The 27,712-nt window shown below is 41.9% G+C and overlaps 1 protein-coding gene across 6 annotated transcripts in view; it reads left to right on the top strand.

Annotated features, from left to right (window-relative positions):
• The window catches only part of TSC22D1 (TSC22 domain family member 1), a 92,775-nt gene extending 67,660 nt beyond the window's left edge, over positions 1-25,115 (top strand). For 2 of the 6 annotated variants that reach the window (XM_058831963.1, XM_058831953.1), the window contains 2 exons: positions 22,684-22,735; positions 23,705-25,115. In XM_058831963.1, coding sequence (XP_058687946.1) covers positions 22,684-22,735; positions 23,705-23,965 — 313 coding nt within the window. In that variant the 3' untranslated portion in view covers positions 23,966-25,115. Of the gene's footprint in view, positions 1-9,021; positions 9,332-21,927; positions 22,258-22,278; positions 22,446-22,683; positions 22,736-23,704 lie in introns of those variants that run through there. The other 4 variants (XM_058831990.1, XM_058831979.1, XM_058831998.1 and 1 more) reach the window with 4 other exon arrangements.
• The last annotated feature ends 2,597 nt before the right edge of the window (positions 25,116-27,712 follow it).

Here is a 27,712-nt window from a genome sequence, read left to right as displayed (position 1 = left end):
CGAGTGTTAGTCATTATTAGCTACAGCTGAAATGCACATAGGTCAATAAACTGGTATTGCATCCATCCATCTGTCCTTCCCACTCAAAAAGGCTGTGCTCTGAAGAGGAGTGAAAATAGCATATTGTTCAGAGCTCACATGGGAATGCTGTTCTGCTAAAAAATCCTCACGTGTGCGGTGACTGAATCAATTGTGATGGTGGAAAGATGGATGTAGATTGGGTTTTTGCTTTGGATGGTGTTTAAGCAACCTGCACTGAAGGGCAGCCGCTGTGCTGGCTACACCAGGGGGTACTGGTTCATGGCTGAGCTGCAGTGCCCCTGGCAGGACATCGTGCATGCTGGAGGCGCTTTGGTGCATGGCTGCAAAAGGCAGGACAGCACAGTTCAGGGCTGGATGCGTCATTTTGGAAGGAGCTACCCTAGCATTGTCACTTCAGCCCTTTCCAGAGGGGTAAGATGAGCCTTGTAGAGGTCTTGGCTAATGTAACTGGTACTTCTGCTACTTTCTGTTAAAGCATTTCTTTAGTATGCTGTATTTGGAGCATGAACTAAGGAGAGTCATCACAGACTGGATGCTTTTGCTCTTGTATGTGGAAAAAGGAGCTTGAGAGTCTTAAACGTCTAATTATTTTCTTCCTCTTTTTCTTCCTCTTTTCTAAAAGTTATCACATGACAGTGATCCCATGGCATTGGTTTATCAGTGCAAGTGCTGTTCTGCCAGGAGAAACTGCAGGGCTTTGGCAGCTGCTTGCTGTAGATGTAGTTTTTTGTTTCTTCTCTTCCTATATTTCTTTTTTTTTTCTTTGAAAAATGCAGCATTTCCAGAAATGCTCTTTCTGTTTTTCAGATGTTATATGAAATGTACCAAAAAACCCCATCCGCTATTACCTTTCTTTTGGGTATTTTTAGCCAATAATTCCTTTATCCTCTTCGCTCCCTCATGCAGTTCCTGACCCTTCTCTCTTTAATGCTTTGCTCTCCTGTTTGGCTTGCCCTGATTACTTTTTCTCCTTCTTTCTTCCCTGCTTCCACTTGCCTTTTTATTTCTAATCTTTGCTTCTTACTGTTATATCTCTCTTTAGTTCACTGACGTGTTTTTATAGTTTCCAAATCCGTAGTTTGATGGTTTTCCTGTGATTCTGTTATTTAATATTTAATTTTGTTATAAATACATTTTTTCAGTCTCAATTCTAGTGTATATAAAAATAATCTCTTCCTCTGAGGTGCAGTGATAGTCTTCCAAGTGCTTATTTTGGTCTCCAAAATAACCTTCATAGCTTTTTGCTCACCTGATTACAGCAATTCACTTCAAGAAAATCACTGATAATTACTGGCTGTGGAACTGAAGTCCTAGTTTCTGGCTTGAGGGGCATTACAGCGCATCTGAAATGTTGTCATATACTGTGTTTCTGACTGATAAGGGAAGAAATGAAAATACTGTCAGAAGGTCTCTGAAGAAAATGCTTTGTCAGAAGCAACTAATTTAGAATTGGTGGCTGTTGTTACGTAGCCAGATAAGTAAATTGAAGGTGATGATTTTCATTCTTTTCTGAAATAAACATTGACAAAGGCAGTCAGTTTAGAAGTATACCGAAATAGACACAGGTTAAAAGTTAAATGTTCACAGTAAAAATAATGAAGTATAGGACTAGTGCTGTCTTCCAATGCCTGCTAAACGAGCTAATGCATAGTGTTAGGATGTTGTTGACACTTGAACTAATGTAGTGTAATCACTCTTGGTGGACCACTGATGGGATTCATTACCGGAAAAGACCTATGTGGCATCAGTGTCTCAGAATGGCAAGGTATTTAATTTGCCACCTTTGGTGTTACTTTGTTGATGCTGTTTCCCTCCCAAATCTCTAAGCATTTCAGTAGGTTTCACAGCCTGATGGAAGTCATTTGTACAAGAACAGGTAACACACAGAACACTTGTCAGACCCAGAAGTTTCAGTTTCAGCAGCAAGCTACACCCTTCTATCTTCTGCATTCACAGTACTTGCCTTGTGCTGCTCATGAGAGGTCCTGGGGTGGTCCAGGAGCCAAATGCTTGGGCCTGGTGGAATGGCCTTCTCTTGGGAAGTGATGTGTTTGATGGAGGGTTTAAACATCAGAGAATCACTTTTTAGCTAGAAATTGCCTTGCAGAATTTCTGGCCTAATTGAAGAAGTGTTAACGAAGGATAACGAAGTGTTGTTCCTTCTGTGGGAAAATACTTGACATAGCAGAGAGAATCCCAGTCTGTCTGGTCTCTGCAGCTTGCTTTAGAGCAGTGAGGGTCGTGTTAAAACTGCTGTGCTCACAATACCGAAAGGGCTTGGTTACACCTGTATGAATTGGTGCTTTTGTAGTGTCTCAGAGGTGATGTTCTACTTGCCTCCTTTTTTGAACAGGCTGACTTGTTTAAAATAAGATGGTAGCCTTATGGCTCCCAAAGCTTATTGGGCCTGTACTGCTGCTTGAGTACATGCTCCTCTCTGAAATCTGAAATAAAGGAAGAATTTTTACTCTACAGCTGTCTCCCCCACCAGAATTTCCTGTCTTGATAAAGGTTAGAAATACATTATTCTAAATCTTTAATTTACTCCTTTAATATGGAAGTCACCAAATGCTTAAGGAATGTCTGCTGTAATTTAGTTTTGTAAAGCTCCAGTATTACTGAGGAAGACTATCATAAGCACAGCTTTAACTGGTTCCTGTTAGCTCACACCTACTAATGAGTCTCAGTTTGGAGGTTTGGGCAGGACAGAGATTTAGTCTGCAGTTTTCCTGTGGAGGTTTTGGATGGCTCTTTTCAATAGGAACCTTTGAGTCTCTCTTCATGGTGCATTTATCTGTTTAAGTTGAGGCTTCATTTCACGGCTTGTACGACTAGCAACTGCAACTTCATAGTATTTTCAAGTTCTCTCTAGTATGCTTCAGTTAAGAGCTGACATGTTTTGTGGGGCAGGGTTCCTTCCCCTCCAAGTCTGGCTGAATGTCTGCAAATCCTTAATTTTTAATTCTGTATTCAGCTGATGTAACATGCAAAATAAATTATCAAACCCTTGAAGCAAAAAATGCTGAGCTGCTGCTAAGTGCTGTGCCAGTTCATGTTCCTCAGGCTTCTTGTTAATCAGAGATTCTGCTGGTTTGTGTTTCGCAGGTGCTACAGCAAAGGAAAGGAGCACTCTCTTTAGACTAGGAAACAAAGCATAGCCAGGGTGGAGAGATGCCTTACTTGTAAAAGTGGAAGAAATACTGGGCTTGTCCCCTGTAGGCTTAATCTGATTTTACTGATCTTCACAGTACAAAAATCATTAACCAGTAACCATTCTAATTGGCAGTGTGTGTTCAGTATCAATGCTAACAGAGTTCCACAGTTTGAAGGTGCTTTGACATTTGCTCTTCTGTATGATTAAATGACAGAAGTTCAGTGACTTTCAGTCAGTGGAATGTAAAGCCCTCACTTGCAGATGGCTCACTGTGGTTCTTGGAGAAGACTGACTCCTGCAGCTGCTCTTTCATGCTTGTGCTGGCTTCCAGGTGTTACTAATGTGTGTTCTTAATCAGGACTGCTCTTGAGATTGAAAATCATATCTCCTTAGAAGCCAGGGTGATTGATGCTTCATAGTTGATAGTTTAAATCCCTCGGTAATTAACCCCAAATAAACCAGCCAGAATTTTATGAAAACTTCAGAACTATGTGATGTAAGTAATTTATGGAAAGGAAAATAAATGGACCAGTGCTTGGAAAAAAAATTCTCTTGCATCATTAAACACTTAAGTTATTTCTTCTTGTGCAGGAAGTCCTCAAGCTGCTGGTTGCTGGCAGGTTGGAGGATACTGTAGGAAAGCTGCATTTATCTGCTTGCCTTTTTGGGTTTTCACCTAAATATCTGCCTCTTGCCATGCTTAGAAGTGGCTCCCAGGCTAAATGTATATTTTAATCCAGTGAGATCTTCCCTGTGGAGGATTTGCTTTTCAGCAGTGTATACAGGGGTACCAAGATGAAAATAAAAATTGAGTGTAAACTAACAGGCTAAACATGTGCGATTGTAGTGCTCATCTCTGTGTAACTGAATGCCATACCTTTGGGATCACGTGGTGATGACTGTGAGGGATGTATAAGGAAATTCCTCAGATGTTCAATTAGGATGTTAATAGTTAAGGACTTTTTTTTTTATTGCTTAATGATGGACTGAAAGCTCTTCTCGAACTGCACTTCATTATAGTCATTCAAAATATGAAGATAGCAAAAGTACAGCAGTGATTTTTGCTGCAAGCATTTGGGAATGAGATACTTTCAGTTTGTTGTCCATGTTTTTGTATTTTGCTTCAGTGCTTTGGTTTTCACTATAGTGCAGGTGTCTTTTCACAGGGATTTTTGGTGCTTTTTACCTTTCCTTGTCATCAAAACTATTTCCGTTGATAATCTGGCATGCATTGCTTTACTCATGGGTTCTAATATTTTCTGAAGTCAATTTTAGTTTTTGTGTGCTGCTGCTGCTGACTAGCAGCCTTGCAAAACCCTATGCCAAAGAACTTTATAAAGATTGATTTAAAATAGGAGGGTGCTATGGAACAGGGCATCAGAAATCCTGTAGATTAGGATGCAAATTATGTATGGGATATCTCCCATAACAGTAAGCACTGTAACTTCATATAAAGGTTTCTTTGCTGTATTTATAAAGTATTTTTTAACCCCTAAATATCTTCAGGATTGCATGTAACTTTAAAGTTTCCAGAATTGCTTTAATATTTTGGTATCTTTTGTGCTTTATCAAGCACTCATAGGCACATCCAAATTTAAAATTTATTCTTAAGTTGTTTGCATCATGTCAAAATTGATGCTTGTTACCGTAGGGCGCTTTATATCTGTAGTCGAAAGGTTGGCTTTATTTTCTGCTTTATCTTATGGTGAAGTCTGCCTTATTCAAACAGTGTCTGAGGTCCTCTATAGAACGTGGGAAGTGAACCTACTAAATGTTTACCCCGTGAAGGTATGGCAGCTAAATCTGTGATGTGTGACATGCTGAGGAATTTGGGCTGAAGTGCTACACTTGACATTAACAGTAAATTCTGCTGCATGAATGCCAGATTCATTCACTTACAGGTTAGATTTAAACTTGAGCTGGTGTATTTTTTATTTTTTTAAAGCAAAGCTATTAAGGAGTACCACAAATCAAGAATGTTGAAATAGGTTCCCTCCTCCCCTTTGGACATAAGAGCTATGGGTGGGATAGAACCTAGGTACCCTGATGCTCTCATGCATGAAATCTTGTTTTTTGTTTCATTAAATGTTAAAATTTGCCTGTATCTGACATTCTCATGTACCCAGAGTGATAATTCATCTGTGTGCAATCTGTCACTTTATATAAGAGCCAGGATAGTTTAGGACAAAGGAAGGAAAGCATAGCTTGATGCTGAATTCTTGAATGTGACAGAAGAACAGAGATCCTTGTACTTCAGGCATTTTTCAGTAGCAGCTAGAGGCTATTTTTCAAAGCAATAAAAATATTCAATCTCTTAGTTAATCCAGTTAGTTTACAGTTTCTTTGTGGTTTCTATTACGTGTAAATTGTTAACTTACACATAACTGAGTAATGCTTTTAATTACTTGAATGCACTTGAACCAATTTTGTCAAATTTATGGGAAATGCTTATGAGAAAAATTACATAGTTGTCAGAATACCTGTCTCTGAAGCAGTTGTGTTTTCACTTTAATTTGTTTTCAGTCTGGTAACTGACAAATCTTTATGTCATTTTCCTTGACATTAAGAAGCAGCATCAAATGAAGTCTGTGAGTGTTGCCTTACCATAAAGTCATCTCCAGAACTGGGGCTGCAGCATGAGGAAAGGTGATTTGTGTTACCAGAGATGGAGCTACCTGTGGCTTTTCTTTGTGGGCCCAGCAGTGAACTTGCTGCTTTGCAGAATGAAGCAGCTGCATATATGTTGTAATCTTGTATCATACATGCTTGGGTGTGTATGTACAGTTTGAAAGTGCTTTTCACTTTCAAACTGATTCTGATGTGGCTTCTTCTAATAAGCAGAGCAAATTACAAGAATTTTAGCAGAAATTCATGAGAAGGATGCTGCAAAGATAACAGTTTGTAGTATCTTTTTATTTGTGTGTGGATATGAGTTGACAGTACAGTTATTAATCTTCCATAAATTTTATTCAGTGATTAGACTATATATTTAAAGAAATTCCTTTCCCCATCATGTAATCTATCATCTAGTGATCTTTCTGGCTATGTGGGAAACCCAGATTTGAGTCAGAACAGCTTTGGAGCTGAGTGGTGTATTAGTCAGATGTGCACAACTTACTGGACTCTGTTTTTAACTCTCGTGACACTGCTGCTGATGGAACTCCTGTTCAGAGGGCATCTCGGAATAGGAAAGGAGAAAGTAAAGACTGGAAAGGTTAATGTCATTATTTTCATCCCTTTCCCACTCCAACATATGTCAGTGTGTATTCGTAGTTTCAGGTGTCCAGGAAAACACCTGTGACCAGTGCACGTGTACTGTATGCACAGTAGGTATGGAGAAAGATTGTTCTCCTTCGTGGTGTCGACTGTGCAGCTTTACAGGCAACAGAGGTGGCAAGAAGGATGTTAAACTGCATTAGGGGAGTGGCAGCTTAAAGTCTGTCAGCTCTCTTGGTGCACTTCCGTGGGACACAGACTTAGCTGAGCCTGGCTGCCACGGCTCAGCTGTGTAGAATGTCCGATGGAGGTTGTAGCATATCTGATATGAGACTGTGTAACCAGCAGGATTCATTAGGAGTTATTGCTGTACCAAGTGTCCAACTCTGGAAGGGTATATAAGGATGCCACTCAAAGTAGAATTTCTGGTTTAGTTCAGCTTTTTGGAACTGGTTTTGAGCATTCTTCTAGTCGGCTTGATGCTTCAACTCTTTAAAATAAGCAAGATTCCATGCTGTAAGTCGCATTTCATTTTGAATACTGAAGTTACTCAATAATACTGGGTCAGACTTTCTCAGTAGTTGTTTATTGGTGCGATGGCTGTGTCCTTTGTTCTTTGTTTATTTTCTATTGAAACCTGTTGACTTGGATTCACCTCCCTCTTATATGTGGTTTGAAAGCGCTTGAAGTTTTCAAGAGTTGCTCTGCTTTCAGAGTAAACATCCCTCTTTTAGGGCTGTTATGTCAGTCTGCCTCTTCTCCAAGGATCAGGATCCAGGAATACAACTGCTCTGCTGTCTGAGTGGTCCCACCTCTGTGCCTTTTCAGTGGGAGTGAGAGGAAAATGCTAAAATTAGCCTTGACTGTTACCAATTCCCATGCTGTGCTGAGAAAGATGGACTTGATGTAATTAGAGAAACATTTATTGTAAAGTGTAACTTGTCAGCTTCAACTCCTTGGTGTGCCTTAAAAGGAACATTATTCTCTGTCCTTGTAAGACAGGCATACAAGTATCTGGAAGGACCATTTAGAAATATTCCGCCCTCCTTCACAGTTAGTACATCTGAAGCTTCATTTAAATGAATTCCCTCTAGGCTTTGGGAATGGGGAACTAATCCCACTGCACCCCTCATTTCCAGGGGGAAACAATTTGCATTTTTTCTTTTCTTTGCTTCCTCACTATCTCCTAAAGAAAATACTCCTTGTGTGTGAAGGTCTTGGTTCTAAATAGAGTTGGTTTTAACTCTCCCTCACCCAAGCCAGACCCCTTTCTTTTTAATTGTGTTATGCCTACTTGTCTTGCTGTCAATTACCTCTTCACTGCCTTGGCAAGGTACAGCAGAAGAGCAGGTAAATAATATATGGCCATGCTCTGAGCCAGCTGACAGAGGGCAGGTTTAGATTGGGTAACAGGAAGAAATTCTTTGCTGTGAAGTTGGTGAGGCACTGGGTGCAGGAGGTCCAGAGAAGCTGTGGATGCCCCATCTCTGGCAGTGTTCAAGGTCAGGTTGGATGGGTCTTTGAGCAACCTAGTGTAGTGGAAGGTGTCTGTGTCAGGGGGGTTGGATCTAGATGGTCTTTAAGGTCCCTTCCAACCCAAATCATTCTGTGATTCTAGGAACTTGTTTGACCCTTCCATTTGGTTTCTTTCCAATGTATTCTTGCAAGGCAAAACTACTTGAAGAGACACATCTGACATCACTTTAGCAGTCGGCAGTAAGCCCAAGTAACATTTGCTAGGTTGGGTTTCTTGGTTTTGTCTCTGCATTTGTGTGGTCTTGGTCTGATGGAAGGGTGTAACCATTGTAATCAATGCCCATGCTCTCTGGTGTGGTGGGAGCTCTTGTGCACGTACTGCAAGTGGCTGGCTGGTTCTGTGCTGAGGGGTTCTCTCTCACTCTGCAGCTTTCCTGTGGAGTAAGGAAATTAATCTTCTTTGCTTCTCTACAATGTCCTGTGGGCAGTCAACTTCTCTTTCCACTGAAAGACATTCAACAAGGACAAGGAAGGAACATGCTTATGTTGAAGCAATGCTGGATAATGGTATCTATGCATATAGGCTCATAGTGATATGGCAGAGAGTTACTACAATGCACCAGAACCTCCTTATGACAATCTGTGTTGCTGTGAGGAAGAACATGTAGTATTTGATTGAATTTTGGCTTGATACATGATGAGTTGCTATCTTTATCTGACTAACTAGATACATGTCTCCAACTCTCATCACTGGTTCTTTTTAAAGTAGCAGTGACGGACAGGATTTGTCAGTGTAAAATATTTTCTGGCAAACAGGCTACTGTCACTTTTGTATCTAATTAGAATGCCATTAAGCCTTAGAACTTTGATTTGAGAAACAGTACAACTTGAGCTGCCTTTCTAAAAGCAGTATTAGCTACCTATAGTGATTAGCATGTGCTTCACAGAAAGTTTGGAAGCAGGTTGAATCAGCTTCAGAGTTAGCAAATTTGGCAGTGCTGAGAGAAGATGCATTTGTTTGAGATTTGAAAACGTAATCATGAAGATTTTAATCTCTTTTGATGCCTTATGTAACAGAACACCATGTGACCTCAGGATCTCTGGTGTCACTGTTCACCCTTCTTGTTTTTCTTGATCGTGACCAGCTAGTATTAAACTCAGCAAACTTTGAATTGAAGCAAGTGGATAATCTTTAACGGGCAAGGCTTTGCAATTCTTTAAAGTGCTGAAGAAATCAGGACCCATAGTTAATAGTGGAATGCTAATGCTAATCCTGCAGCCACCAAGGACTGAGAGGTATTTCTTTTAACCCTCCATCTGGGGGAAACTAATCAGCAGGTACTAAATAGATACATCAATGAAAGTGACACTTCTCCAGAAACAAGTGCCTGACCAAATAATCATGAAAGTGTTATTCTTGGAACTGGAACAGCATCTGAAGAGGTATTAGTAAAATTTTTAATATGTAGATGCTTGATTTATTTGTTTCACTTTTTGGGGGAGGTTCCTTTATTTTGTTTGCGCAAGTATTTAGTACTTCTAAATCAAGGTGCTTGGCACTTGTTAAAACTGTTTCAAGCTAGGAACATCATATTGCTTGAGAGTACTGTCATGCAGAGTTGATTACTTATTCAGTGAAAATCTACATGCCTTGAAATATCTTTACTGCAGTATTTAAAATAATCCATATTATAAAACATTTGCTCCTACAGTGCTTTTATTTCTTCTTTTCAAAAAATGTTATTCCAGTTATTACAAATCTTAAGTAATGTAATATTAAACCAAAAAAGAGAATTTGAAAAAAACAGGATTTGAAACTCATTATCAAGTAAGTTTGTATTCATTCAAATATTTTTCATATATAATGTGCACTATCTTCTGTACTGTCACATGATTAAAGAAAAGTTTAGTTAATCAGTCTTGTTAAATGTTTGGAGAGCATTGAAATACAGCTTAGTCTTCTGCAACCTCCTTTAGCATATTAACAGTGAATTATGAACTGTATGTTTTTGATGAGGTTCTTTCTAGTGTTTAAAATAAATACCAAGTAGCTTGGTGAATTGGAAGAGTTAGTTTACTGAGTTGAAAATATATGACAGTGAGGGGAAAAAATGCCCTGACTCTTCATGTTGCAGAGTTGTTTTTCTGTGTGCAGAAGGAAAATACCCATCTGTGGGAGGGAGCGTGGAATTTGTTCCTAACTTCTGATCTCTGAACTGGTTCCTTATTATACCACACCCTTAAAATCTAAACCCCTTGATCTTATATAAATATTTACATATATCAACTAACACATTTAGCTTCATATTTTTGTCATGGTATGTTTGTGGTATTGCCTGTGGAGAACAGCTTTCCTCGGTGAATGGTGTCACTTTAAAGAATATAAAATTATACATTGGACAACTTTTTTTAAAAGGTCAATTTTAATTTTTTTTCAGTAACTACCAGTTTCTCAAAACATGAGAACAATAGAATTGTAGTAAATTAATCTGAATGCTTAAAGATAAGAATAGTATAAATATGCTATAACAGTAATTGATACATAATGGCAACAGGTATGTTATATGTGTGAGCAGCACATGTATACAGCAGTGACTGGTATCATATATTACTAAGCAAGGGAGGTAATACGGAGGATGTTGTTTCCTACCATCAACCAAGCTATTCCACAGGATATGTAATGAAAAAAGTGTGGTGGAGTAGACATGTTATTTTCTTTAACCTTTCTGCATTATTAAAAAGGTTTTGTTGTGACTGACTTTTACTGATACACATAGGAGCACCTTTAGTCATAAACCTAAGTCTACATCTGTTAACATTATACAGAAAACATGGACAGTTTCTCTTGTAATCTTACTGTGCAAGCTACTTTCTATTTAATTTTCATTTGCCTTTGTTTCCTCTAGTTTCTCTTGCAGAGATGCTCGTTTTCTCCTGGTTATTGTTCTCTGAATTCAGGTTGGCTGGTTGTCGTAGCATCATAAACAGTAAATGGTGATTGCAAATGGCAGCCTTTCTTGACAAATATTGTATGTGTCTATGTTTTTTCCCAAAACTGACCCTGCTGGATGTATGAGTCAAATACAAAGAGGCATTTAGCTTTTTCTGGTGTAGTCGCAGAGTTTGAGAGCAAGTGCAGTTGTATGTGGCTTTCTGGAGGATAGAAAAGCAATTCTGGGATCAGGCGTTTTATTTTAAACTTAGGAGGATATGGATACAGTTGGTGAATCTTTCCCTACTTGCTGTCCTTGGTCAAGGGCAATTTGCAGCATACTGAGAAGGACTTGTACTCTTAATAAAATTAAATACTTCATGCATATTTTTCATTTTAAGTTTGGCTGCCGGAATGAAGTCCAAGATTCAGAGTTTATGCTCTGGAGCTCCACCAAGTTGTTTTGGAAAAGCAGTCCCTAATGTCTGTGTGCTGTTGGGGAGCTGTCTAGCGCCAGACAGCTGGAAATGGTGATTGAATGGGTGTGCAGGAGCTCCAGCCTCTTGAGTATGTAGTGCAGACTACAGACAGGTGGCTGTGTCCAGTTTGGGTATATACCACCATCTTTCCATATTCATAGCGATTGCATGGCAGTGTGGCATCCTCCGTGCTTCTTTTTGAAACTTGGTTGGAAGTGCAAGAGATGTGAGCAGGGAGGGTGGGGGGAAATAAACCCAGGTCAGCCTTTGGTTATGGCATAAACTGGAAGGGGGGAGCACTGGGTATACCTGCTAACTCTTAGGATCGGTAAAGTGGGCTGTTGGTTAAAATATATGAACAGTAAAAGCAGGCATGAAAACATCTGTCTTGCTATTATATTTAGCTCACCCCTATCAGAACATCAGTAATTTAAACTTATTTAAAGCATACCCGAGTGATGGGCCTCTAGTCTCTGACAGGTGGACTTGGCAATGTTAAGTTTTACAGTTGGACTCAAAGATCTTAAAGGTCTTTCCAACCTAAATGATCCTATGATTCTGTGATATCAAGGGATAGAAAACCCACTGTATTTATGAGCTAATGTTCTTACTCTTTTTAGAAAAGAGGCTTTAATTCATCATTAGGCAAACATTAGGTAGTTATACTCCAATATGAAGAAATAAAACAGAAGTCTGATAGCCCCTTAAACCTAGTGTTTTCTCTGTTTACAGGTAATTTTTCACTCAAGTCACATCTCAGTCCTCCCAAGTATTTAAAGGATCCTTTCAAGTTCCTTGACATCTTTCAGTCTATCAGTATAAGTAAATTCCCCCAGCCTCAGAATCCGTTTAATGTTTCCTTTCTACCTGCTTCAGTTTATTGACAGCTTGTTTTAAAATGACAAGTTCTTCAGAAATGGGGATGAAAAAGAGGTTTGGGCAAACGAATTCAAGTCAGGAGCCTATCTGAGTGGCAGCAGTGCTACTCTGTGACTCAAACATTCACTTACAAATATTTTTGCTTATAGATGTCATGATTGCTTGTACCTGAGCTTCTGATTGATGTTACTGTCCACCTGGCAAGGGCCTCTGTCAATTAGTAGTAGCTGGGAAGAGTCAGAGAGAAATTCCCCTGTTCTGTACTTTGTGTGGAAGGAGGCATGCCTCCCTGGATGGGAGGTTGCCCATCTAGGTTTTAGAAGAGGTGCTTCTGTCCTCTGTGCTTGGTGGACAGCAGTGGTTCCCTGTCAGCAGTGGCTCTGTCAGTGGAGCTGGAAGAGGGGATTTAAATTCTGTGTTGCAGTAGGGATTTTCTCTCCTTCCCATATATTGAGAGCAGTGTGGCAGCGCATTGTGTTGATGCTGTAGAAGAGTGGCTACTGGGCTAACACCCTGTGTAGGAATGAGGAAACATTGCTGGGAGCTGTTTCGGACTCCCATGGATTATTAAGTGGGTTACTCAGATTTCTGATACTGCAGTTGCTTCTGTTTTGTTTTTGTTGGGATTGGGTTTTGTTTTGAATTGTTTTAAGCCAGAGAGGTTCAGGGTCTCGTTATAATGACAGTGGTTTCTGGAGGATGAAGTAATTGTTTTTCAGAAGTGTTAGGTGCCTGACACAATACATACATGAGCCTTGGACCCTGTATATACAAAAGACCCTTGAATATCTAATTAAATGGTTTAGGTGGATATCCACCAAAAAACATGCATGAGCAGTTTTAGAGAGAGGACAGGAATGTTTCATAAACAGGGTGCCACTTGTAAATTTAGCCGTCACTGCATAAAGATGATTACGCAGATACTGATTAGGTATGGAACGATGTGCTGTAATCTTTCCTTTACAAGTTGTGCATTAAAAGATAATGTCTTCTGCTGTTTGCAGAACGTCTGGCTCAAGGGCAGCTAAATGTCAGTGGTGTGCACTCTGCACAGCCACCATGGATCCAACAGTCTCGAGGTGCTTGATGCTTTTAAGCTAGAAGATGCTGTCCTGTGCAAAATTACAGCTTCTTACTGCCTGAGGTCCCTTTACAGAATCAGTAGGGTACTGAGGAAGGCTGGATCCCATCTGAAGGAGAACCAGGACTTCAGGATATACAGCCTTTTGTAAATGACCTGGACCCATGCCAGCTGTTTGCAGTCTCTGGCCTAGAAGGTGCTCCAGGGACATGTTCAAAATATGCTGAGCCAGCACATCTGTGATTTGTTGTCTTTGGTTTGCAGTGTGGCAGGGTTTCAAGAACGAAGTGTTGTGCTAAAGTAGGTAATGCATCCCTAAAGCCACAAGGCAGTCAGTTCAAACTGAAATTTCAATCAATCTATTCGTTAGGTAATTTTTAAATTTTGAACCTCATTTCATAGTCTTACATACCTTCCCAGGTATCTTGTATCCGCTTTCAAATCAGTATTGCTTTACAGTTTATTCCTTCAGCAAGGAGGATGTAAATGGAGATGCTCTGCTGGGATTTCTGCAATTGTGAGTCAGCAGGATTTGTGTCTCTTAAATCACTGTAGCTGTACCTGGATTAAGAAGCCCAGGAGTGCTTTCCTACTCCAGAGTTGAGCTCTACTTGTTTCTTAATGCTGTACTGAGTTGCAGCATAGGCATTCATCAAATTGGGCATTCATGGGCTTCATCCTCTGCTTGTTTTTGCAAATGGGGGGAAGATCCCAGGAGGAAAGTACAGGTTAAGCAGGAAATTTATCCCACAAATGCTCAGCTCAGTAGCTGTTAAAGGAAAGTAAGATTTTGGGGTACACTGCACTATGCAATAAATCAGGTCACATTCTTACTTGTTTGTGGAAATTCTCCCTGTGACTCCTGAATTGTTGGAGGTACATGGGGTTTGATTTCTATAAATGAAAATCTCCATTCAGATAAAACAATACCTTTAAGAAGGCTATAGTAAATTCAGCCTGCTAACGTACAGTTCATGGATGGTGCAGAAGGTCTTGAATTTTCCCTGTATTTTCTTAGGAAGTTGCCAAATTATGATAAACTGTGGGTCGTGGCATTACTAATGTAAAGTATTTTGACCACTCAGAGATTAGGAAATATGGCATTTCAAATTTGTGTCATATGCATGCATTGGAGCCAGGGGAGTTAATCTGAAAGTCACTTACCTACTTGTTCATTGATACTGCTGATACATGCAAAGGCATTTGCTAGTGATTGCAGAGACAGAAACTGTGGGAGTGTAAATGGGCAACTGGATAGAGGTCTGTTGTCTTAACATACTTGCTGGGGAAGAAAAGTGGCATTGAGCTCTGAGCTTGTCTTTATTTTCCTATATATGTAAACAAGTTCTAGTGTTGGGAGTTTATTATTATTTAACAGAATGACCTTAAAATGGTTCTGCACAGCAGGGTGGTGACGAGGGATCTGCCACCACAAAAGCTGAGAAGTGATTTTCATCCTCGTTCAGGCAGATGGGATTCTGCATCCCACCTGCTCCTTTCCCACACTGAGAACTTAGGGTTTGTTTCTGTACTTTTAATCAGCTGTTCTTAATAATTTCTGTAAAAGCTGGGGTAGGGAACTTCATTCTCAGCTTCTCGAAGACCACGGGACAACTCTAGTTAATTGCAGAGGTTTTGGCTTTATTCCTAGTAACCCTTAGTTGGCTGCTAGTGTGATAGGCTTCTGTGGGAAATACAGGCTTACTTTCAAGTGTTGCAAAAAAAATGGCCATCAAAAGGCAAATGATATTTAGTGGGGAGTGTAGACTAGCTGGTAATGCTATATAAATACCTTTTTAATAAGCATGACTAAATTATTAGCTGATCCAAGATTTTCAATATAGTTTCAAGGGTAACAATTAGAAGCAGGGGAGGAGGTGGGAAAACAGGAAGGAATGGATTAAAGAGTTAAAAGAAAAGACATAATGGGTGTAAATTTTACAAGGGGCTGGGGACAGGGAAAATTAAATACCCTAGATCCCCCATCTCCCCCTTCCACAATTAGCAGTACTCAGTAAGACATAGTTTTCCCATTTCATGAGACCTGATGTGGCTTTTCTGCAGCCTTAAGGAAACAGAAAATAATACAAGTTCAAAAATAAAAGAAGATGACCCTCTTAGTTACAGGTTAATTTGTCTTTTTTTTTAAATTTGATAACTAAACCCCTGTGTACTCTTGAGGGTAACCTGGGGTGAGTGGGTGTCAGCCATTGTCCTATAGCCCCTCCTGGGCTGTTTGTCCCCTGGGTCAGGGATGCCTTTTAATGCAGAGAATGTCATCATTCCAAATGCTTGTTGTGTCAGTGTGCCAAAACACTCCGTATACTTGCCATGTTTGTTATGTTAAGTGTAACTTAAAATGCTCCAGTAACTCTTTCCTTCTCTCTTCATTTAATTTTGGAGTATGTGGTTGAAAAATCTGTTGTACAGTTAGAATAAGTGGGATTAAATATTTGTGTAAGTGGTTTTTCCTTCAGGGTGCTCTTGCCTTTGAGAAAAGCATTTACACATGAAAGGTATGCAGAAGACCAGGGGATTGAACACTCGTTTTATTCATTAAATCTAAAATTATTGAAGCCAAATTTCACATAAAGGAAAAATAAATTTGGTTAGTGAAACTTAAAGGTTGTCACATTTTATCGCTCTTCTATATATGGTGCTTTATGACACTAAACTTCTTTCCCACATGCATTCTGGGGACAATGTCAACATGCAATGTGACGTTGTGTGCATCTTTCTGGAGGAAAGAAAATCAATTCCTGGCTCAGATGTCTCACTTAAAACTTTCAGGATGCTAACATGTGGTGGAGTCTTTCCTTTGCAGTCCTTGGTCAAGGGCACTTTATGGGATGCTGAGGAGGAGTGCTTTCACCTGTAGTAAAGTTAAATGTTTCACACCTATTCATTTAACGGTTTCTGAAATGAGGAAAGCCTGTGATTCCCAAGCTGCGTGTTGCTGCAATGTATAACTTCTTAAATTTCAAGTGGAATAGCATCTGGATGTAATTACAGGTTTTGAGTTATGATAGACGTCAGCTGACTCTGTGAGGGGACTTTGAAACTCATTGGATTTGTACAGAACACAGACCTTCATCTCAACTCCATTGCTAGATGGTTATCTATGGGTGATCTCAGGAAAGGGAATGCCATACATCCCTCTCCAAGCATCAAAATTGATTTAAAATGGCTCAATTTCCCTGCAGAATTCTCTCTGATGGGTAACAAGTAGGTCATCTGTGTTTGGCTATATCCAGGTACTTGATTATAGACAGTATGTTTTGTTTTCTCAGCATTAAAATTGGTAGAATCATTATAATTCTCATTAAAAATAACTGGGATTGACTTGGCAATTAGTTGCCTGTCAAAGAGAAAGAGGATATCCTCAGAGGAACCAGTGAGAACCTCTCCTTTTTCTTTTGATCTTACATGATTATCTTCTTGCTTTAAATGCAGCCTTCTGTCTCTTGTGCAGAGCTCACAGCATGATACTTCTGTGTACACACTGCGATCAGAGATACTGTCAGGCTATTTCCAGAGCCCCAGTAGGGTGTGCGTATTCTTTCCAGTAAATGTTTATTTAGTTGTGCTTGCACATCTGGATGTCTTAGGTTGCAATGCAAGATGTGGCCAGGGGTATGTATTCTGTTATCATCTGGGGCAGTGTTCTTTATCTCTTCCATGATCCATCCCTCATAACTCCAGGAGGATCTCATCTGTTAATGGGCCAGTGAGTCTCACTGCAGGACTGATAAAATTACATCATCCCAGTGTGAGATGCTCCACCCAGGGGGAGGAGCCAAGCATTCCTACCTGGATAGAATCTGAGACTTGGAACATCACAGGCAGCCTTTCTCCACTGGATTCCCAGAGCAAGGCCAGACCCATCTACACCACCAGTGGACCTCCAGAGGAAAATTACAGCCTTCTACAGGATCACTGCTTTAAGAGAACCACATCTGTCACTGCAGGAGGACTGTTTAATTGGACCATTTATCAGACCATTTAATTGGACTGCTACCAACACCCTGACCAACAGGGTGTCAGGCTATATTCAGTGGGGTTTTTTTTGTTTTTTCAATACTACTGCGTTTTTATTTTCATTTTCCTAGTAAAGAACTGTTATTCCTATTCCCATATCTTTTCCTGAGAGCCCTTTGATTTCAAAATTATGATAATTCAGAGAGAAGAGGTTTACATTTTCCATTTCAAGGGAGTTTCCTGCCTTTCTTAGCAGACATGTGTCTTTTCAAATCAAGACACAGGTAAAAAAAAACAACAAATGCAGCATTTCATTTCATTAGCATGTTGCAGAGCTTTCCCTTTTAGCTTGTTTTCATGGAACTAAACTCCAATTTTTAGCAAATGAATAAACTAAATTATAGATGCAAATAACATTACTGTGGGGGAGGAAAAGCTCACATTTAGAAAAACTTGAGAGAGTACTGTCCTGCAGAAGGAGCTTTTTCAATTTAGCAGAAGTACATAAATTGAAATAGCAGAATTCAATCTAGAAATAAAATACATGTCTTTTGGAGCTGAGCAGTAAGTTCTTAGCAGCTTGGCTTCTTTAAATCAAGATCTTAGCTAAAGGTTTGGAGCTAGAAAAGGAAGTTGGCTGAGATTTTGTGATCTTTATTTAGTCTGTCTGAAGATGGGGCTTGTGTGGGTGGGGTTATTTTGTTTGGTTGTTTTTTTGGTCTTCTGTTAAAAATATGATTTACTGTGGGAAAGAAAGTTAGTTGGACAGCTTCTCCAGTTGTGTACCTTTACTGACATGAGGAAAAAAATCATGGCCTTTTGAAATAAATAAACCTTCAGTCCTTGATGTCAAGCACAGCCAGAGCTTTCTCTCAGTTATTCGCTTGGCACAATTTTGCATAAGTTGTATGCAGGGGAGGTTGCTGTCAGTGCACAAAGAGTTTCGAATCTATGAATTTTAAGGCAGAATAGTACTCTGCCATTTATTCACCATTTTTAGATGCCAAGTGGAATGCAGAGTCAGATGTCAGGTAGAATCTAATTACTGTACCCTTTTCTTGAGTAAATAGCAGATTTTATTTTTAACCTCTTCAGTACTTTCTGCAATTGAGAACCATAATTGAAGCTCCCAAGATCTGAGCCTAAGATGCAAGTGTGCTGTGACAGCAATTGCTGTTTTTCTAATATGGTTTCTGGTGTGGTATCTTTGTAACATCATCAAAAGATGAGATTTATGTTCAGAAGATGCTTATTGAGGGCTTTTAATGTTGTCATCTGAAGGGAGCATACACTGACAAGGTACTTAAAACATTTCTCTTTTAAGTTAAAGAACTTTTTAACACACATGGAGAAAGATGACAAACCAGACTTGTATAGAGACAAAAATGATTCTGTGCTGTAGTTTACCTCATTATGTGCTTGAAGTGAAAAGCACTTTCTTCACCTGCTTAGCATGAATAGATTGACACAAGAGATTACTTAGTGAGAGGAGCAGTATTTAAGAGCTGAAATATTACAAAAGGTGACATATGCTAAAAAGTCTTTGACTACTGTATATATGTTCAATTTAAGAAGTCAGTTTATCTGAGGATCAAAGATACTGGTGAGCTACTTGTTTGCTGTATTGTACTCCAGTCTGCTGATTTCTCAGGAGCCCATCTTGAGGCTTTTTCTGTCATTTCATGCAGTTTGTGAACACCTGGAGTGCTCTGTAGATACACAGGCTTCTAAAGTGTGTCCTACCTGGGGCATGAATTTGTCCAACCCACTGCAGACCTAGAGTGCCTTAACCAAAGGAAGGAATTCTGAAGCCTTTTTCACCTCTACTCCCAGGAATTTAAGCTTTTTCAGGAGCAAATACTGTGCATTATCTGTTAATGAGGTGGTTGTTATAAGGTTTTGAGTAACACAGTGGTAATCTTGACCTCCTTCTAGAGGAAAAATGAGTTTGGAGAACTATCTTCCTTAAATCTTGCATATACTTTTTTATTTCATAAATGAGATATTTGTTAAAAACAACAGCAAAAGCCCAGTCCTTAGAGTTCATTGTCTGTCCTTGTCAAGCAGATGATGCGGTGTTGAAAGGAGAACATCAGAGATAGCAGTGCTCTTCTCTCCTCCCAAAAAATTTCACTGCAATTTTGGAGATTAAAGTAATTCATATCATGGGGTTTTTGTTTCTTAGATGATCCGCTTTCTCAGCCATAAAGGGACACTCATGGTTTGCTTTTTTATAGAGTGGGCAAAGCAGAACATGCATATTAATATGCAGTCCTACTTACGCAGCTGACAGCTTTCTGTTGAATCACAACTCTGCTTGTAGGCATCTAAAAATAAATGACAGATTTTGTTAAAAACCCACTGAAGTTAATGGAAGATGGTTAATGAGTTTAGTGGGAATTTGATTTAGGATCATATGTGTTATCTCTTCTTTGTGTAGATTAATATAGATTAAAGATGGCAGTGTTGTTAATTTAGTTTGAAAATGGTATAATTTTTCTATTGTAAACAGAATAATGGTGTTTGATAATTATCAGTCATTAGAGCAGAACCAACAATCATCTTGGAATGCATCCACGACTTTATTTCTACATGTATGAGTGGAACTATATACAGTTGTCTGCTGCCTATCCTGCAACAGCAAAGCAGGAGTTTTCAGGATATGGCTGTCCTGGCCTGTGAGTTTGCTATCTTCCAAGTTCTTTTATAAGAGCCTGATTAACAGTGGTAGGACCTGCCTGTTTTTACACCTACTCTGTCCTTTTTCTGATAAAGAAATACACGGGAGAGTTTGTCCCTGAGCTTTTGTCCAACTGCAATTTTATTAATTGTGCTAACTGCCATGGCGAGGAGTCGTTTGAGACGTTACTGATTTTGAAGCCCAGCGTGTCATAAAACATTAGACCAAGTCAAGGGTAGGAGTTGATAGAGATTGCAGTACAGATGATGTGCTGCCAGCTCACTTGATCACTGAGAGCGATGAGCACCATCGTGTGTAGTGAGTAACCTCTGCAGAGAAAGTGCTGTGGGGAAGTGTAGGTACAGCACGTGGCTCCTGGTGCCTGTCCCTCAGGAGGAGGCAGCTGGAGCCTGATGCACACCTTCAAACGTGTAGCTTCAGTTTACTCACTGTTACACGTTTGCAAGTACAGGGAAGGGTTTTTCTAAAACTCTTCCTTTAATGTTCAGCCTGTTCGGTGCCATCCTGTGCAATGCCTTGGATATGCCCTACGTATCCAAAGGGTGAGATGAGAGCTGTACCATTGTGGGATGTGAACCTTCTCTGGTAGGGGGAAAGGGCTGTGTGGAATTCTTGTTCTTAAATGTGACCTCCCTGTGAACAGGATTAGTTTGTACTACTCTGCTGGCATTATTGAATGAAAGAATAGTAGTCTAGGACAATATAAATAAACTAAGAAGGATGATGCAGATACGCAAATGCTAAATTTAGCTTTAAGATGATTATTCCGTGCCTCCTGGCTTTCCCTCTTCTCTGGGGGCAGCACCTGTGATGTGTGTGACTTGTAGCTCTTGGAGAAGTTTGCGGTAGAGAATGGAAGAGGTTTTTGACTTTATTTTTTGTGCCTTCAAGTAATGTAATACCTGCTGAAAGTGCAGGTCTAGAAAAGAGTGGTTTTAGAGGCTGGCTGTTTCTTGTGACAATGTTTCATGGGTGTCTCAGCTCTCTTTCTAAGCTGTTACTGGTAGAGAAGATCACTTGGACAGGCACTGAATGTAATTGCTGTGTTCCGTGACACATGAGAGCATAGTATTTGTTGAGAAAAACACCACAGTTAGGTGGGAGAAGGATCTTCTCCTAAATTACTAATGCATGTGCTGCAAGACACACATTTTAAGACTAAGTGCCTTATGGTGCAACCTAAAAAGAAATGAATAGGCATTTTCCTTGTTACTGTAGAATAGTATCGGCTGGCTTTCTAGAAACCCACAGGTTTGTGCCGTATGTGCTTTTGTGGATGATCGGTGGCTGAATATTTTTTTCATAAATGGGCTCGTAAGGTGTGTGTAAAGGATAAAGGGAGGTCGTAAGTGTCTGAAAGGGTTTCATCCGCAGTGTGTGGGTATCCTACTTTTCCTGCTTGGCACGGGCGAAGCGAGCAGAGCCGCCGGGTCCGGGCTCCGCTTTGCGGGGCCGAAAGGTGCGGATTTCGGGCCGAGGCAGGGGTACGGCCCGGCCCGCTGGCTGAGCCGTGGGAGCCGGCACCGGGACATTCCCGCTGCCGCGCGCCGATAGGTGGCGGTGTCGGCGCGGCCACGGGCGGCCCCTCGGTGCGTCCCGCGCTGCCGCCGGGCCGTGCGGGGTTTCCCCGCCGCTCCCCGGGCCCGCTAATTATTATTATTATTATTATTACTGTTTTGTTTTCTTTTCCTATTTTGTTTTCGGTTTTGTTGGGGGTTTTTTGGTTGGTTTTTGTTTTCTTTTTATTCTAGATCCCCCTCCGTTCCTGAGGAGAGGGAGGGGGGCAGCGCGAGCGGCGCTGCGGCACCGCGCGTGCCGTGGCTCGCGGACGCGGCGGGACCGAGCCTTCCCCGCGCGTGCGGGACCGTCCCGCGTGGGCGCCGCCGGCCCGAGCCGCGCGCGGCGGGGGGAGCGCGCTAATGAGATGCGCCGCGCGGGGCGGGGCGCGGACGGCGCAGCCAATGGGAGGCGGCGCCGGCGCATAAATGATGGGGGGGGCCGGGATGCCCGGGTTTTGTGCTGCGCGGCGGAGCGCTCACCCCGCTCGGAGCCGGCCGAGCGCAGCCCCGCAGGGTCCCGCAGGGTCCCGGCCCCGCCTCGCCCGGCGGAGCGGCCCCGCACGCACACACGCCTCCGGGAGGAGCGAGACCTGATTTTTTTTTTTTTTTCGGGGAGCGTTTCTGGCCGCGGTTGCATGAATGCCCAATGTTGTAGACCGGTGGCAATGGATCTAGGAGTTTATCAACTAAGACACTTCTCGATTTCGTTCTTATCGTCCTTGCTGGGCACCGACAACTCGTCTCTGAGGCTCGACAGTAGGTAAATAAGTGTTGTGTCCGAGCGGCTCTGCTGGCGCGGCGGTAGCGGGGCAGGTGAGCGCCGGGCTGGCTCCTTTGTCCGGGGGAGCCGCAGCGGCGGCACCGGCACCCGCCTCTCCCCCCGGAGGTGCTGCCCTCCCCGGCGCCCAGCGCTTCTGCCGCAGCCTGAGATTGAGCTCCATCTTTGTGGTCCGTCGAGGGGCAAAATGTCGGGATATTTGGTCGGGCTGCGGGCGGGGGGCTCGGCTCGGCTTTACAGGTTGCTTTACTGCATTAGAGCATCCTGGTGAGGCGGCGGCAGGGCAGTGTGAGGATGACTTTCTCAGCCAACTGGCTACCAATGCTCGCGTCTCTTGTCTCTTAAATAATTCAGCCGCTGCTAATGTTGTATCTTTTTTTTTTTCTTCTCTTTCTTTCTCTCTTGCAGCTCCTCTGGTGCAAGCGTAGTAGCTATCGACAACAAAATCGAGCAAGCGATGGTACGTACCGATGGGGCATAAAACCTTGTTCGTGTTTGAAGCGGTAAACAATATGGGGATGCGGCGGCGATGGTTAACCCGTGCGGGGACGCGTTTCGGTAGCGGAGCCGGGGACGGAAGGGCAGGCACGGGGTCGGTTTCGGGAGCTTTTTAAAATTTATTTTTATTTTTAATTGATCAAAGTCTTCCCCCGGGGAGGAATGCGCACGTTTGTGTATTGATGCCGGGTAGGGAATGACGGCATTGGTCTTGGCTCTTGCCTCCCCGAACGATTGATTCCGGCTCCATGCGGCGGCGGAGGGGCGCCGCTGGGCAAAAAGCGGAGCGTATTTGTGGGGTTTTACAGTCCCAAAGAGGGGGCGTTTTGGGGTACTTTTCATTTTATCTTTTTAACTCTTCCCCTAAGCGCAGGCGAGCGCAAGCCTAGCGAGCTCATCCCCCGCCGCTGCGCCCTTCTCCCCACGGGCGCCGCGGTGCCCGGAGCCGGCGGCTTCACCTCGGGGCCGCCGCGGCCGCTGCCCCGGCCCCCGCCCGGCGCGGAGCCGGGGGCCCGGCCGCCCTTTGTTACTGGAGCGGTGCCTGGAGCCGCTCTCCCGGGAGCCTCTCCGGCTGTTGCTAGGCAAACTCCGAGCCTTTAACTCCCGGCTATAAATAACTCGGCCGCCCATTGGCCGCGCCGCGCTCTGACGTCACCCGCGGTCGCGCGCGGACGGCGGGAGGGAGGGAAATGCGGCAACCTGCGCCCAGAACTGGCTGCAGCCGGCGCGCGTGGGGGCGGGGCCTGGCGCGGGGCGGGGCCCCGGTGCAGCCCGCGCCGCACGTGAGTGTGGCGGTGACAGCCCGGCCCGGCCCGGCTCGGGGACAGCGCTGTCCGGGACAGCGGTCACACCGGCCCTCCGCACAGCGGGGTCTGCGTCCCCGGCCGGGCAGGCTGGCAGCCTAACGCCCGCACTTTCTTCTGTGTTTCAGGATCTGGTAAAGAGTCACTTGATGTACGCAGTAAGGGAGGAAGTGGAGGTCCTCAAAGAGCAAATCAAAGAGCTGATAGAGAAGAACTCGCAGCTGGAGCAAGAAAACACTCTGCTAAAAACACTTGCCAGCCCAGAGCAGCTTGCCCAGTTCCAAGCACAGCTGCAGACTGGTTCTCCGCCTTCCTCTTCCCAGTCACAAGGGACAACAACACAGCAGCCTGCTCAGCCGGCATCACAGGGCTCAGGGCCTTCAGCATAGCTCAAGATGTCATCGCCGTCGTGATGGCTGGCTTCTGAACTGCCCAGAGCAAGGAGGACTAGTGGGAATCCGCCACAGCCGCCCTTCATCCATTTCAATGCACATTGCAACCCAGACTGAGGACTCCATGCCTTGCACACATCAGGAGAGGCTTCTCCCCCTTGTATTACACACTCATCTGTCTCTCTCTTACCTCCCTTACCCCTTTGGCTTGAAGGAGTCTATGTCCTTAGGTTGGTTGAATAAAATAAACTTCTTCCAGAGAATTAGCACAAGTACACTGGGAACTCGAGCAGCTTCTGCAAATGGCTGAGAAACGAAGCTGCATGCCTGAATTTTTTTTGGTTTTTAAATCTTCCACTCATCCAGTGCTACAGCTGATACAAGTGCTTTTCAAGCTTGGAAACGTGAAGAAATAGACTGGAGTAAGAAGTGATGGCTCAACCCCCTGTAGTTCATTGGGGTTCCAAAGTGTGGACTGGTGCATAGGATCTAAGAGGAAGAGGGAGAAAGGTAATCTCAGTGTTTAACACTTAATTGTCACCTGAAACCTTAAGTGCAAATATTTGCACCGTTTTCTGAAGCAGTGGACAGGTGCATAAAGCTGTATTATATATAGAAAACAGGTAGGTGACAATACAGTTGTTGGTTCATAGGATAATTATAATGAAGGTTATTTGCCTACTGTATATTTGTGTATTTAGTGTAATTACTTTGTAAAATAGAAAACTGTAACTATTTAGGTTGTACAGATTGAAGTCTAGTTGTTTCATTGGCTGATCTGAAGAAGTTTGAAAAGTTTTTTTTTATGCTACAAAAATAAGAATGCACCTACGCAACTGTTCAGAATTTGGCAAATTAATGCTGTTTGTGTAACTTCTGAAGTTCCCTGGCTGCTGATTATCTTGAAGTAAATCATTGTTCATTGTAGTTTGGTTCAAGATGGGAAAAACCACTCCAAAAATTATCAAGACCTGCTAGCAATGAATCAAAAAAAAAAATAAATTGAATTTCCCAGTATGGATTTTTTGCATATGATCTGTATAGTAGTATGCATATGTTTTTGTGCATGTTCTCTACAGTTGTAACACGTCAATGTATTTAACTGTTGCACTTGTCAACTTTCAATAAAGCATACAATATTGATAAATCACTGTTTGTATATTGTACTGGTGTTAACCACAGCCACTTTTAGGATGTTGCAGTGCAGTTTTACATGGGTGGTGAGGTCAGAAAGCCCAAGTCTTCGTGCAAGATGCTGCCTGTTGGCTGTAGATCTTTAGTTTCAGCCAAAAATGCAGCTCCTGCTTTCCACATCTCTTTAAAACAGGCAGATACTAAAGTTAAATGGAGGAGGATGTAGTAGGGAGTCTAAGCGAAATGCTGGGTTTGGTCCAGTCCTATATGGTCAAGACTGTAGGGCCAGAGATACCTGTTGTATATGAATATATAAGTTGTTTCCTAGTGGCAAACTCTGCCCTTGCCTGTGCACTGGTCGTCCCATGCTGGCACAGTTCCCACCCTTAACTTGGGGTGACAAAGGCAGTAAGCACTGCAGCTATCCCACCAGGTCAGCCTGTATTACAGTATTAATTCTGCCTTCTGGAAACTGTTGAGAATAATTTCCACTTTTGCGTGTGTAAGTTTGGAAAAAATGCTTCTTTAGTAATACCAGTTAAAAATGATTTGAAGCTTACGAGTTTCTAGGTGAATGAGTAGTGAAGGTGTGACTGATACACTGCAACCAGGGGAGCGAACGAATTTGCAGTTTTACAGCAGTGACTTAAAATGTGAATACAAGAAATTAATTTGACTTAAAATGTGAGGGTTAATCACAAAGAGGTTTTTCTAGGGTCATGTGACTGCTTCCTCCATGTAATGAAAATCAGGAGATACTATTTTTCTGGAGCTTCTTGTTAATGAGACTAATCAAGTGTAGCAGAGGAAACTAGAAAGCTGAGGGTTCAAAGGTAGGACAGGTCATTCTTGTGTCATTCATAGCTGAAGTTTTGCTTTTGGTAGAGGCTTACCATGTAGCAGTTCAGACACTGCTTAGCTGAATCGCAATTAGTTGAATTGCCTTTATTGGGATTCCCATATTAAAGTGCTTGTGTGAGTGTGTCTTCATGGGAGTGTGAACTTGAATTCATAGTTTGTGTTCTTGAGATTTCAGTGTACAATTCAGGAGCGTTCTTAATGAGGAAATATCAGAGAGAGAGGCAGGGTTTTTCTTTTTAATGGCTTAAGCTAAAATTAGAAATTGTTGATGGCCTTTGTGGCAGAACAACACTTGAATTATTTGGATCTGACAGAAGGAATGCTAATTTTGGTGCTTTTTAAAGGGCTTAATTGTCTCCAGTTGCCTTTATATTCTGACTGTCTCTTAGCGCTTCCAGGCCATAATATTGTGAAAATTGACTTTTTTGTATACTTAGATAGCTCAGCTTTTTCACCCGCTTCAGTTATCAAAGAAGACTTTTTATTGTGAAGACTTTTTGGGTTTGTTTTTTTTTTTTGTTTAAAAATGAAATTGACTTCTGGGCTTATTTCTTTGAAGAGCTGCATCAACATATTCTAAATTCAAGTTTGGGTTTTTTTAATTTTTTTTTTTATAAAGGATTTGGAAGGCTTCGGGATTTTGGTTAGGTAATACATTAATAATTTTGGTACACTGTACTAAACAGTGGCAAATCGATCATTTATGTACTGAGTAGTTCTAAACTGGAGCTGGTTCTTGGGGCTGTTTATTTGCTAAAATGAGCAATGTTTTGTTGCTGAGATGATTTTAGCAATAGCTCTGTCAAAGCTGCTGCCTCTACGTGAAGCGGATTCAAATTGACTAAAATTGTGCTTGAAATCCAGACAAAGAGTAGATGTTTGTCAGTTATGTTGTAATACTTCTGGAATTAATTGTTTTGATTTTTGCTTTTGTACTAGAAGAAACAATTTTTCAGAGAACTTTAAAACAAATGTTATCAGTGGTCAAGAGCATTGTCTTTTTCCACCAAATTTTTTTCTTTTTACAAACGCGCTGAGAGTCATATTAAACGTATCTTTTTATGTTAAGATTTTTATTTACTGCGTATCTCCAATTCAGTACCTCTTCAGGCTGTATTCAAGGTTTGTCATTTAATTTCATGTTGTCAGTTAGCTGCACACTGGCTTTATTTTTAAATATAAATGCAATATGATAAACTGATCAAAGCACATTGTCAGAGACCAGGTATTTTTTCTTAGGGCTTTTTTTTTTTTTTTTTTTTTTTTAACCAATACTATTTTGGCAAACAATTCCGAGGCAAGTCTAGATGATTCACATTCTGGAGTCTCTATAAATGCTTGAGAGCGCTGGCTGTAGCTGGGGTAGAGCTAATTTTCCTCAGAGTAGGTGGTATGGGGCTGTGTTTTGGATTTGTGACCAAAACAGTGTTGATAACACAGAGATGTTTTTGTTACAGCTGAGCAGGGCTGACACTGAGCCAGGACCTTTTCTGCCTCTCACCCCACCAGAGAGAGGGCTGGGGGTGCACAAGGGGCTAGGAGAGGACACAGCCTGGACAGCTGATCCCCATTGACCACAGGGGTATCCTACAATATATGTATTGTGCTCAGCATATAGAGTTGGGGGAAGAAGGGGAGGAAGTTCGGAATGATATGGTGTTTGTTTTCCCAAATCACTGTTATATGTGGAGGAGCCCTGCTTTCCTGGAGATGGCTGAACACCTGCGTGCCCTTGGGGAGTGGTGAAGG

Source organism: Poecile atricapillus, chromosome 1 (genome assembly GCF_030490865.1).
Source record: "Poecile atricapillus isolate bPoeAtr1 chromosome 1, bPoeAtr1.hap1, whole genome shotgun sequence".
NCBI lineage: Eukaryota > Metazoa > Chordata > Aves > Passeriformes > Paridae > Poecile > Poecile atricapillus.
Note: the sequence above shows the minus strand (reverse complement) of the source record. Positions and strands in the feature narration are given on the sequence as shown.